The sequence below is a fragment of the Coprinopsis cinerea genome, assembly GCF_000182895.1.
Source record: "Coprinopsis cinerea okayama7#130 chromosome 13 map unlocalized cont3.13, whole genome shotgun sequence".
NCBI classification, from domain to species: Eukaryota; Fungi; Basidiomycota; class Agaricomycetes; order Agaricales; family Psathyrellaceae; genus Coprinopsis; species Coprinopsis cinerea.
In genome coordinates this window covers 465,966-478,233 of record NW_003307532.1, presented here as the reverse complement: position 1 = coordinate 478,233, position 12,268 = coordinate 465,966, and the positions used below count along the sequence as shown (strand labels likewise).

The 12,268-nt window shown below is 51.3% G+C and overlaps 3 protein-coding genes and 1 non-coding gene across 4 annotated transcripts; 3 read left to right on the top strand and 1 right to left on the bottom strand.

The window, feature by feature from the left end:
- Positions 1 to 597: 597 nt before the first annotated feature.
- On the top strand, positions 598 to 3,495 carry CC1G_07973 (hypothetical protein; the record flags this gene model as incomplete). The annotated part of the gene is made up of 6 exons (XM_001838180.2): positions 598 to 643; positions 694 to 771; positions 830 to 905; positions 959 to 1,788; positions 1,847 to 2,095; positions 2,153 to 3,495. 6 exons carry the CDS (start codon positions 598 to 600, stop codon positions 3,493 to 3,495), a joined length of 2,622 nt encoding a protein of 873 aa, XP_001838232.2.
- A 300-nt stretch (positions 3,496 to 3,795) lies between these two features.
- On the top strand, positions 3,796 to 3,869 carry CC1G_20255. The gene has a single exon. It is a non-coding gene; the product is annotated as a tRNA-Val (tRNA).
- Positions 3,870 to 4,113: 244 nt separating this feature from the next.
- On the top strand, positions 4,114 to 6,131 carry CC1G_07972 (Fer8; the record flags this gene model as incomplete). Its single annotated transcript, XM_001838179.2, has 7 exons — positions 4,114 to 4,180; positions 4,514 to 4,567; positions 4,637 to 5,164; positions 5,214 to 5,374; positions 5,433 to 5,747; positions 5,815 to 5,949; positions 6,003 to 6,131. The coding sequence occupies 7 exons, from the start codon at positions 4,114 to 4,116 to the stop codon at positions 6,129 to 6,131; spliced, it is 1,389 nt and encodes a 462-aa protein (XP_001838231.2).
- Positions 6,132 to 8,749: 2,618 nt separating this feature from the next.
- On the bottom strand, positions 8,750 to 11,606 carry CC1G_07971 (hypothetical protein; the record flags this gene model as incomplete). The annotated part of the gene is made up of 12 exons (XM_001838178.2): positions 8,750 to 9,454; positions 9,521 to 9,574; positions 9,625 to 9,653; positions 9,711 to 9,810; positions 9,864 to 9,944; positions 10,005 to 10,078; positions 10,132 to 10,162; positions 10,226 to 10,281; positions 10,340 to 10,405; positions 10,459 to 10,511; positions 10,573 to 10,810; positions 11,378 to 11,606. 12 exons carry the CDS (start codon positions 11,604 to 11,606, stop codon positions 9,371 to 9,373), a joined length of 1,095 nt encoding a protein of 364 aa, XP_001838230.2. The 3' UTR covers positions 8,750 to 9,370.
- Positions 11,607 to 12,268: the final 662 nt, after the last annotated feature.

Here is a 12,268-nt window from a genome sequence, read left to right as displayed (position 1 = left end):
AAGCCCTTCTTGATCGCGGACTTGTTCTTGATCGTGAACCTTTACCCCGCACAGTGACAGCGACCTCGCTGTACACGCCTGGCGACTCGCCAGTGACTCCCTGACCCAGCACCCTCCGTCGTAGCGCCTGTCAAGAATTCCAGCGCCCGTCCCTTGCACAGCGCTCAAAGCGACCGAATTGAACGACCGCGTGGCCGCCGTATACCTGGTTTAGCGCCCTGAGGTTCCTTGATTTTAGCTTGCAGGTAAGCTCTAACTTTCCATGCTTGCATCTGCGTTGTACTCAGACAATTGACGGCGACGTAGCAGCAAGGCCTTCACACACGACCCCGCCGTCTCCAACGTTTTGTTGGTAAACTGCACGTATACCACCAGTGAGTACAGCTCAGGGGTTATTCTTCTATTCTTTACTTATTGTAGCGGCTCCTCAGCCTGTAACACCTATTCGACGCCAGGGGACGACCGACGTGCTACTGCGTATTGTTCTCAGGCGCGAACCCGAGCATCGACGCTACCAATCATTGTTGACCGCAGTCACTGGAAACCTCTCTGATATTCCTTCCTTCCCTTCACCCAAGGACAAGTACAATGCCCGCCATGCCTGCAGGAACACCCATGCATCCAGGTATACCGAAAGACGTCGGTGAGTGCCAGCAGTTCGTCTGCAGTTCCCTGCTGACGCCCCTTTTTCAGTCGCTATCTTTCACACCTCCTTCCATCCGACGAAAGGCAACGTTTTGGACTGGTGCTTGAAGGCCCCAGGCTGGGAAGGTGAATCGTTCAACCCCGAGCCACCACTACTCGAATTTTACTCAATTGCCCGTTATAGACCTCCAAACCGACAACCTAGGGCTAGAATTCAGCGCCCTACCCAGCGGGTTACATCAACTCGACGAAGACATCGTGTACGTCAAAACAACCTCTCCACCCGGTTATTACGATGAACACCCCGGTTCAGTCACTTCACCTCGTGCATCAAGCCATCATCAACAGCGTCATCTTCAACCAGCAAACCGCCCGATCCTCCCAAACTTCTCCACGCCCTCTCGCTCTTTCGGCGACGCCGCACACCCAACCCGACGTATCGTGGGTTCCTCCTCAGTGCTCTTGGAATCTTGGTCGTCCCGAGTTACCCGGATTGTAGCGGCCAGCGAGGAGTGAAGAAGCCAAGACCGTGGCGTCATGTCGAGGCGCTAAGAGCCGTCGCAGAACGCTGTTATAGTCGACCCGGAAGCGACCCAAGCGCGACACCAGAAACCGGTAAACTCGTGGACGTTGACGCCGCGGCAGAAGAGTGGTATGAACCAGCACGAATCTTCCTTGCGGACTACGGCGTCGCCTCCCCAAACTTCCGCGACTATCTCGCGCAAGATGACGACGCTTCAGAACCAACGCCATCAGATTCGGCTGTACTGGACGACCTGCGCATCGAAATTGCAGTCTCGAACGCCGCGGATAGGCAGCATATACCCACCCTCCAACTCCCCAGTCTCCTTACGCTCCTCGGCCCCTCGAGCGTCACGCTCTTTCGTCATTTGCTCGCCCGTAAACGTATCATGGTCTTCACGAATGTCCCCGTTGGTCCTGCATGCACCATGTGCTACGCGATGGTGGACATGGTTCGCGCGGTACAGTCTAACGATCCGACGGACGACGATGTGACTATTTCCCCGCGCCATTCCGCTCCTGTCCGTGTACTTGGGATGCTAACCCTTAATGACCTCGTCAGCGAAACCAAGAGCGGACTCCTGGAAGACAAAATCGAAGAAGGGCGTGGCTGGGTTGCATGTGAGTCGCCCTTATCATTCTGCGCCTTCCATGGACTTGACCTCTTCTCCTTATACAGGCACAACCGACGCTCTGTTCCTTGAGAAACCGCAATATTACGACCTCCTTATCGACCTAACTGCGCTATCTACCTACTCTACCCTATCGTCTTCCGCTTCATCTTCGGGTCTTTACTCCACCACGTCTCGATCCTCGTCATCTCCATCGTCAGGACCGTCATTAGATTCCAACGGAAAGAAGCCGTCCAACCTCGCATCAAATCGACCACGACCGACGTTTTACGTCTCAAAACTTTCCAGTAGCTCAGGTGGGGATCTTCATGGACAACGTTTTGCATATTGCAATGTGCTGACCAGGCCACCAGGATCCCGTCCTTCGTATAAACTGTCCCAGACCCGTTGGGCTTGGTCGGACGTTCGATTATGGAGCGAAATCGACCGTGTACTGCGAACGGTCCAGAGTGACCTCCCGGCGCACGTCATCTCCCCCCACTGCCAAGTCTGCAACCCCAAATCCGAACCTTCAGTCACAGTCCTACAATCTTCTTTATCGAGTGGATCGTCCTCGTCAGGATCCAGCACCTCCACGACCAAACCCAAGAAACGCAAGGGGAAGAGTAAAAGCCGGGAACGAAATCGGGACCGGCGTGCCTCTTCGTCGGGTGTTCCTTCCTCCCCACGCCCTCAGCACCAGCACCATCGCCATTCGCTTTCCGTTGCTCCGCCCAGAGAAGGGTCGGAGGGCTCGCAGCTGGGACGGATACCGGCTATTCCGACGAGCTTGGTGGACGCGTGGAAGGTGTATGAGGATGTGTGCTTGGTCTGCGCGGGAGTTTGGATGGGTGCACTGTGTTCTAGGGCTGGAGCTGCTGGTGCTCCTGTTGTTGGATCTGCGACGCAATCGTCTGGTTCGACCACCCGTTCTACGAGCGCACCCTGCTGCGTCCCCCCTCGACCTACATCGCCCTTGACTCTCCCTCCTGAGATCGATGGTAGTGGCGGGTTGGTACCTTCAAGCACGACCGGAGTGCAACTCGACGGCGACGATGACATCCTCTTGCGGACCGTCCGCGGTGCGCCTGGTAAGGCCCGCGAAGTCTCGACATCAACTGCGAACACGGCGGCCAGCGATAAGACTCTAGTAACCGCGAACCACCTAGAAGTCAAGTTTGACGGTGAAGCCGAAAACACTACCTCTGCCTCAGGCTCGACAACGACCAACTGGAGCACCGAAATCATGATTACGCTCGGCTTACTCTACACCCTCGAGCGGTACGCTCGTTGGCAGATCGGGGTCCTGCATGCGTATGTGCGGAGTTTGGTCGTTGCCCGCCGTATGGAGCCCGTTAGCAACAAGGACGTCCTACTCGACGAGGACGGGAATATGGGTCTCAAACTCACGCTCACACCGAGGGATGTGGTTCTCCTCGACTTGAACCCGCTCAGTTCAGGAGACGTCCGGTACCTCGAGGCTCTCGTTAGGGAGTACGCGGGGCAGGTGGTCGTCAAAGTGGAAGTGGATACTCCTGAAGATCAACAAGTGCAATCTGACGAAGAGGAAGTGACGACGTTGCAGGAGGACTCGGGGAGGCAGCAGCAGGGAACTTCGACGACGAGATCTAGAGGAGGGCAGAAGGATGTTAATATTGATTTGGTTGTGAAGCGGGGATGGAGGGATTTGGTTGGTGTTGTATTTGGGTTTGTGTAGGGTGAGATGATTGCTTGGGGGTGTACACGTTGTTTGGGGGTGAGGAAGTGAGGTGGTGTTGCGGTGTTGTGTTGTGTATACCAGGAGGATATCCTTTCTATCTGAATTTTTTGCTACTAGTTGTTGTTTTTTTCTGTGCTGTTATGTATTGCTTGCTGTTTCTTTTCTATTCCTTTCTGTTCTCCCTGTGTAGAATACAGTGCTTGTTTGTGGGGATAGACAGACATTCTAGGCTTTTGCATGACATGAAGGATTGGCCCAGACCTCGTCTGGTTGACAAATCCTCCACAGACAAACGTCGGTTCGATGGTCTAGTTGGTCATGATTTCTGTCTAACACACAGAAGGTCCCCAGTTCGAACCTGGGTCGAACCACTTTTTGCATTTTCCGAGTCACTTTTTGTTGTCCGGGAGCACAAAATCATCGGCCGATGTCATGTCAATTGAGAGATTTTGGGGATCAGCATCTAATCAGATGAAATGTCGGGCAATCTCGCTCCGTGCCTTTCACGTGATTGTTATTTTATCAGATAAGAACAAGGGGGAGGGAGCTTCCTTCATCATCAGCATCATCTTCCTCCGTCTTAATCTCTAATTTAACGGTATCTATACATTCGCCATGGGTGGTGGTGTTGCTCCTACCAGCGAAACCAAGACCGTTGTCGTGCTCGGTGTAGCCTACGGAGGTGGGTCACTGTTCCAATCTCGTTATTTATAGCGCTCGATCGCATCGTTGCCGCGACTTTGTGTGACTATGGACAAGGTACTGACTTTGTTCCTTTTCCTATTTATCATATCGTTACCAGGCACTCGGGCTGCTCAGATTCTCGCAGCTGGTCTGCCTGCAGGATGGAAGTTGATCGTGATTGACAGGAATTCGTGAGTTTCATTTCGATCTGCTGTCGTATTTGGAAGGTTGAGGTACTTATTTATTCTTGGTGTGTAGGCATGCGAACCGTGAGTTATGGTGAACTCGTCGTGGAATGAGAGTATTTTGATCTCATTGCGCCTGTGAATAGATGTGTATGTTATGCCCAGATATGCCGTCCTACCAGGTCACGAATACAAGGCTTGTAAGTGTTGCTAATCTGATATTATGTCCCAGAGATGCAGTTAACTGACGCTCTATTTCCACGATCTAGTCATCCCCTACACCAACGTCTTCCTCACTCCCGGGAAGAACCCCAATCACATCGTTCTCAAAGCCCAGGTTCTCTCCATCCGCCCAAATCACGTCACCCTCTCGCAAGCGTTCCCCGAGCACGGTTTCCCAACCACCACAATCCCTTTCGACTACGCCGTTTATGCACTGGGTGGCAGCCTCGCCGCTCCTCTAGACCTGTGGGGCTCTGATCCTCGCACTTCCTTGTCCAGTGTGAAAGGAGAGGACCTGAAGAAGTGGGAGTACAATGGATTCAAGTCGGAAGGCATCGAGTGGTTCAGGGAGAGGCAGAAGGTCGTTGAGAAAGCGCCCACTGTGCTCGTTGTTGGTGGAGGTGCTTTGGGAATCCGTACGTCCCCACTATCTCTACGTATACCAATACCGGATACCAACCGCCATTTAGAATTTGCCACTGATATCAAGGCTGTATACCCCGACAAGAAGGTTACCCTCCTCCATTCGCGACAACAGCTCCTTCCTAAATTCGATGAGGCGTTGCACCATGAAGGTATGTTTCTGCCTCTCGTTTTCTCCCTCGTCATTCTAACGTCCGTTAGTTCGTAAAACGCTCGAATCCCAGGAGGTCGAACTCATCCTTGGCGAGCGCCTCGATCTTGACTCAGTAGATCATGTACTTGGTGCAGGCAAGGTTGTCAACGCGAAGGGCCAACGAGTAGTTCGAACCGTCACAGGACGGGAGATCTCGGCTGACTTGCTGGTTCGTGATCTTCTCTTTCTTTCGCATTTCAACTCTCTTACTCAGGGGACCATTCTAGCTCCTCTGTGTGGGCCAAAAACCCAACTCCGGTTTGATCGAGGCGATGGACCCATCCACCGTTAGCCCGTCGACCAAGCTCGTTCGTGTGTACAGGACGATGCAGATCAGCACCGAACCCGTCAATGAAGTGGAATCAGATTTGGCGTCCGAGGTCAAGGATAAGCTGAAGGTTTCGGAGGAGAGCTCGACGCCTTCATCTGAATCCACCACGTCTGAGTCCAAGAAGACGCCTGCGTACCCTCACATCTTTGCCATCGGAGACGTCGCAGATGCCTTTGGTGCCATCGCAGCCGGTCACAACGCTTACGCTCAGGTACTTCTCCTCCACTTAGTAGCCTTTAAGCACTGACCGTGATCCTGACTATTTTTGGTGCCAACAGGGTGAAGTAGCGGCACGAAACATCATTAGATTGATCAAGCGGAGTGAGGCAAAGGCCGGTGGTAACAAGGAGGAAGAGGAAGCCTTGGAGCAGTACACCGCCGGCCCACCTGCTATCAAGGTGTCTCTTGGTTTGGTGAGTGCATAGTTGACGGTAACTGTGAGGCGCTTTACTAATATCCTCTGTAGAGACATAGCGTTTACCAGCTCGGGGATCTCACCGGAACCAAGGATGATGGTGAAGACGATCTCCAGGCCGGTGCCATCTGGCCATTATACGGTATCAAGGTGGAGAAGGATGAAGACATGCTGCCTTGAGATTGATATGTCTGCATACTAGAAAGCGTACGGCTGTTTAATAAGGAAAGCAAGTACAGTTGATTTTCTTGTGGAAAATATAGACTGCCCATTCGAAACATCGTTTCGCACATTAAAATTTGGGTTTTACCTGGTTCATTGCGCAAATTGGGTCTATCCATTGACGTCAAATTCAACCTTCGGTGCTTGCCGCATCATAGGCTACTGCTGGAAACTGATTCAGCCATTGTCTCCTAGAAACGCACTAGAGCTTATGGAAGATGTGTCCCCCAGTATGCCAGTAGTGAAGACTTCACTGTCGTATTTAAGCGCCATGTCCATGAACCACGGATGGTCAGGCGGTATCCTAGCGCTTCAAGCTTCATCCCTGGCGCGTGTAAACATCGATAGCCTGTCCTCAACGTATATCTGGAATGGGTCTTACACGCCCTCGCCTTGCAGGTCTTGTTTCAACTTCTATGCAACGCGGAAGACGGCTGGTCCGCTGACATCAGCGAGAGCCGAGTCGGCCATTCGCTAAGGAACCACAGCTTGAGGCTCCTCGATATTCGGACCGACCTGTCCTGTCCCTTAGCTTTGGCAACATGCCCTGCATCCAACAGCCCATGTGGTACAGTCAACACCGCAATAAGTGATACCCCTCGGTGGAAAGCAAAAAGTATCACTTTTCGCGGTGTATCCCTATACCTGTAGACCAATAGCGTGTATAAAACAGGAATTCTCATTCATTCTAGCCCTTCTTTGGTATGAAATCGGCGTATCTGAAGCCTTGAGACCCTCCATCCATAAATTGGTCTGAGTGTGCCAAGAAACACATCCAAGGAGTACAGCTTACCAACTGTTCTGAAGAGCTTTTTGAGGGTACAGAAAGCCATTGTAAGTCAAATATACGGCTTATGGGTCGAAGTACGTGCGCTACCCACTGTTTGCTGCAGTCACTGCCATAAAATCTTCAAAAATTGCCAAATTTGGGTATGGATTTTATCACATTTGACGATTTTTTTGGTATCAGGTATCACGTCTCGCGGGTTATCAGATTTCGACCTCAATTTCCCGCCCACCAAGTCGGTGGATCCAAAAAACTATCACTTTTCACGGTTTATCACATTTTGCGGGTATCACTTATTGCGGTGTTGACTGTATATGGACTACGATGAGGTCATAGTCAGTGGATGTTCGCTCCCTTTTTGCATGCTCATGGTCAGCTGTCAGAGAGGTTATCCGTCCGAGCGCTCATCGGCACCTGCGACTGCGCTAAAGCCAATGGTGCTCGTGCATACCTCTTGTCACAGAAGACAGTAGAGCTGGTGCACTGGGCCCATTGGTTAGTATTACGTCCTGAAGTTCAGTCATCGGCGTACACCCAGCGCTCACAGACTCTGATTAATTGCCCTGTCGCCAAAGCTTCACCAAATCCACAACCCTACATCCATACATATCTCTGGGCAAAAAAAAAGCGGGGCTCCACCTAATGAAGTTGAATCGTCGTTTATTTCGTACGGGTTGCGCTTCTTCCATTCCGTTCAATCACTTGGTACACGGTGTCAGTAAGCCCAACGCTAAATGTTCCTGAAGCTGGTACCTTAAGAGTTTGCAAACAATCGTCGTGTGCGGGAGGGGACCAAAGAGTGACGGAGTCTCTGAGCTCTCTGAACTTTAGAGACGCCGCCCTCAAACGGCACACAAAACGCGGATGAAGGTTGTGCGGCCAGGGGGAATCCACTCGGGACGCCCGAAATGACATCCCGAATGCATTCAACGACCACTGCACACTCAGGCTACTAAGTTACTGAAACGCCACTCCCATCTCAGAACTCCATGTGAATGACAAGCGAGCCATGCCGTCGCATTTCTACGTCCTAAACAAGACAATTTGGACTTTTCAGTCGATCCCCGATGGGAAATGGAGGGACAGGTGGGGCACATCAACGTGGACCTTTACCCAAAAGTAGATCCCGGAAAACAACTCACGCTCGTACCACGCTATCGAAGCCTATCGAGCCCGCCTGTTGTCGTTGTCAAGGTAGGCACCATCGAATTTACACAAATCAAGGGCCCAGGAATTGCATTAAATTCACCGACATGAGACTGCCAAGTATATGGCCGGTCAATGGCCGGTTATTGTCTCTGTAGTTTTCTCCATAAGCCTTCATGCGGACGCGGGCGCTCCGCAACTACTTGAGGCATTTCACGACATACACCTTGTTTTCCGAAATAGCCAGTCCGACACTACTTGCAGCCTTTGCAACACAGCGTCGAGGGTAGTAGTACGTGGCCACCGATTGATATCCGAGTATGTAGTTTATTGGAGTGGTTACGAGGCCGCTCGATCGTGAGCCGTCCGTTGAAACGATAGTCAGCGTTTTCCCAGGCCCGTCGGGAATGAGAGCGAGGGCGCGATGGAAAGCGCCTAATCCGGAGCCCCTTCGAGTTGTCCAAGAAATCTGCATTTCGCGGCAATTCCTTGGAACAGCAAAGTGACGATTGAATGCCGGGTGGCGCGTCGCGACATCCGACCTCGCCTGGGAGCAGGGATATCCGCCGACACTACTGGTCAAGAAGATGTGGAGAGGGCCAATCTTTTCTGTGCTGCTACAAGTAGACTGTGGTACATGACAGAAAATTTGCTATTATACAAAGTACTAATATGTATGTAAAGGAAAGGATCTGGAAAAGACTATGTTACAACAGGTCGAATACAAGACAGGACGAGGAAGAGCTGAAAACACATGGGCCTAAACCTGATCCAGAGATCGAGTAGACGAGAAATTCGGCAGATGGGCGATCATGCCCTCGAGGTGAGATGACATTGAGAAAGCCTGGCGATATGCCGCGATAGGCGGGAGAGATTGGATAGGGCAGCCGAAGGCAGATTAAACCGGTGTAGCAAGTAACCATCTGCGTCGTCCACCTCCACTATGGCGCATGGAAACATCAGAAGATTATAGCGATCGATATCAGATACTTGGAGTGAATTATAGCATTAAAAGTATCAGGGTTTGTGGCGTAGTGTGGTGGGATTGCGGGTTATGATTGGTCGGGATGATAACGTTGCTTGGTGAGAAACATGATGGGGATGCTCTTCCATGTCGGTGGATCGAAAGTTGAGGGTGTGAGGAGTCGAGGAAGAGTGGAAAGCGTATTGAAAGGAGCTAATCGTCGCGTACACAGTGAAGTGGAAGTCGGATACTGCCATGGGTGCAGACGGCATCCAGATCTCAATGTGTCGGGTTGCGGCCTCAGATCATATCGCCTTCCCGTAGATGTTGCCGGAGAATAGCTTCTCGCACACCGGTGAGGAGAACTTCCATTGAGTGGATGTCCTAAACAGAGCGCCCAAGTCAGCTTGCGTCCCAACGGCGGAGATAATAAGGTATCCAATGACATACAATCGCTGACGTCTCGTAAGACATAAATGGTCGAGCTTGAGGTGAAAAGCGCTTCTATCGCAGAAAGTCAGCTTCATACACTCTCAATCACATCCAGCACTCACATGTATGATCTTGAAGCGTTCCCTGAAGTCTGAAAATGATAGGTCGTTAATATGAAGGGTAACTGATATGAGGTTACAGGACTTACACTTCGTCACGGTCGGAGCGTCGTTAGGTAAATCTCCGTAACTTGGAACGTATTTCCTGACGAGCACACCAGCTGCCAGTGTTGCTTTCAACACGTCCATCTGATCGGCGGTTATGAGTGGAGTAAGCTAAACCTTGCAGAAGAAAAACCCACTTTGTTGAAGAATAAAATTAGGTTAGCTTTCGCCAGAAGTTTGCTTTGGCAGATATCGCGCCAAAGATGCAGACTATCTTCCTGCAGAGTGTAGATAGTGCGTTAGCGGCATTATCGGGACCGGCGGATGTAACCACGTACTAAACGATTGACTTTGACAGCCTCTTGAAGAGTTTGGTTGAATGCGAGCGGTGCCAGGAATAGAATGGCTTGCACTAGAGCCAGTTCAGCAATGGTTGTCCCGTAAGGTCAAAACTGCAATTCTCACCGTCTTCAAAATAAGGGATCCAGGATGCACGCTAGAGAAGGAATAATACCCCTCAGGAACCGCCCTGTGACAGCAGTGTTGGGATTGAAAATACCTGGCTCCTGCTTCCACCCACGTCAGTAATATACACGTCTGAGTTCATATCGGGTCCTAGATGAAATGGGCCGTCAGACAGTTATTCTCGAATGAGTTCAATGAGAACATCTACCTTTCTCAACGACGAAATGGTGTTCTTCAACCCCTACAGTTCGTATCCGGGCTCGGATTATGTCCGCTAAGCCCATCAAGTCAGCACAGACATTTCACCTTCGATTAAGTTACTCTTACAGTCGCTGGGAAGATAACCAGGCACTGCGATACGAGCGATGTCATTCATGAAGCTGGTAAGAAGTGTGACATCAGGAAAGGGTTGTTTGTATTGACAGATGAAATGTGACTTACAACCCGGGCATCTGTTCAAGATACACCCCTCGTTTCCTCAGAACTTCCTGCACTATCGGATCGGTCCATAGGTCAATAATCTCGTCTCTCGAGGCGCAAAGAACGTTGGTAGGGTCGTTCTCGTTGTTGATGTGGGATTGCGAGCGTCGACGTCCAGGTGGACCGCCTCGTGGTTCATAGCCCCCTGGAGGTCCTTGTGGGCGCTGTCTTCGAGAGAGCTGGACCTTCCATTCAGTCCCTGAGACACAAACATCACGACATTCTTTGCAGTTGGGTGATATGATTTTGAGAATGTTGGATTCGATAAAGAACAGCGGAGAAAGTGTGAGTCGTAGTCGACGGAGCTTCCTGGCTGGTGCACGGTGAGAGGCTTCGGTTGGCGTCGTGGGGGTTGCACCGCTGCCGCTTGGTTCCCATTCGTCCTTGAGGGCGTCAAGGATCAGACGAAGAGACCTGCAGTCGACAGTTAGCGATGATCCGAGGGAAGAATGAGTATCCCGTACGAAATAATGTTTAATTGGATGATGGTTCGCCATACAAGGCGTTCGTTTTCGAAATGTTTCGGGGCAAATGCTCGTTGGAAATCTATGGTTGTGGTGGACGCCCAACTTCAGCATATCTCATGGTCGACACAAGGAAAGCAACTTCACTTTTAAGCACCGAACTCTGGGTTTCCGAAACCGCGTTAGATACCGCCCGTCGTCGTCCCAATGAAACTGCATACCTTTCCCGACTCTGACTGACCTGAAAGTTTGTTGCATCGGTCAGTCTGATTCTGCAGCAACGGCCTTCCTATGCAACTCACCCAGCAAGAGGATTTTAACACCCTTTCTTCTCTTTTCCATCGCCTTGCGCGCTTCTTGCAACGAGCTGTCGATTTCTTTGGACTTCTTGTGTGCTTCTTGCATGTGCTTAATTCGCATCTGTGCTTCTTCTTCCGTTTCGTTCGGATTGGCTCCTGACCAACCCTTGGACAGGAAAGGGTTAGGGGTCAATGTCACAACCGCGGCCAGCTTTTCTCTGGACTTGAGCATGGTGGTGGGCGACGGTGGGGGGAAGAGGGTAGGAAGGGAGGGGGCTGTTGGCAAGGTAGTCAGAACTGTATGGAAGACACCGTTGGTATTTTAATGCTGTCATTTGGACCTGGTTCCCTAATGGGCATGGCCACCTGATGATGCCCAGCCTGCGGGAATAGGCACCGTTATGTACCGGTTCCGTCCAATCGGTAAGGGGCAGCCATTCGCATCGCATCAGATGCAAGATCTAAGATATCCCCTTTACTGTTGTCTTCTTCCCCACCAACACATCCGGTTGGCGAAGCCCTCTGAGTGAATTGGCGACAACCACTGACTTACCGACGTATCTTTATTGCAGTCCACCTAGCCTATCTAGCACTACTCTTCGACTATGGATTAGTATCAAGTCAGTCGTGAAACCCGCCCTTGATTGCTATCATGCCCTCGAAGAAGCAGCTCAGGAAGCCAAATGCGTGCACTCCGTCGACGATTTTCTGTGAACCCCGAAGTCGGGTAAAGGTGAGGTAATGCCAATAAATCAAAGGACCTGTCTGACGGACGATGAAAACATGGCGCCTACCACTTTCATCTGCCAACCTGGACGCCATGCGTGACGGACATAATCCGTACAAAACCCGAATGTCACGACGGTGAACCGGGAGGTGAGGTTCGTCCTGCTG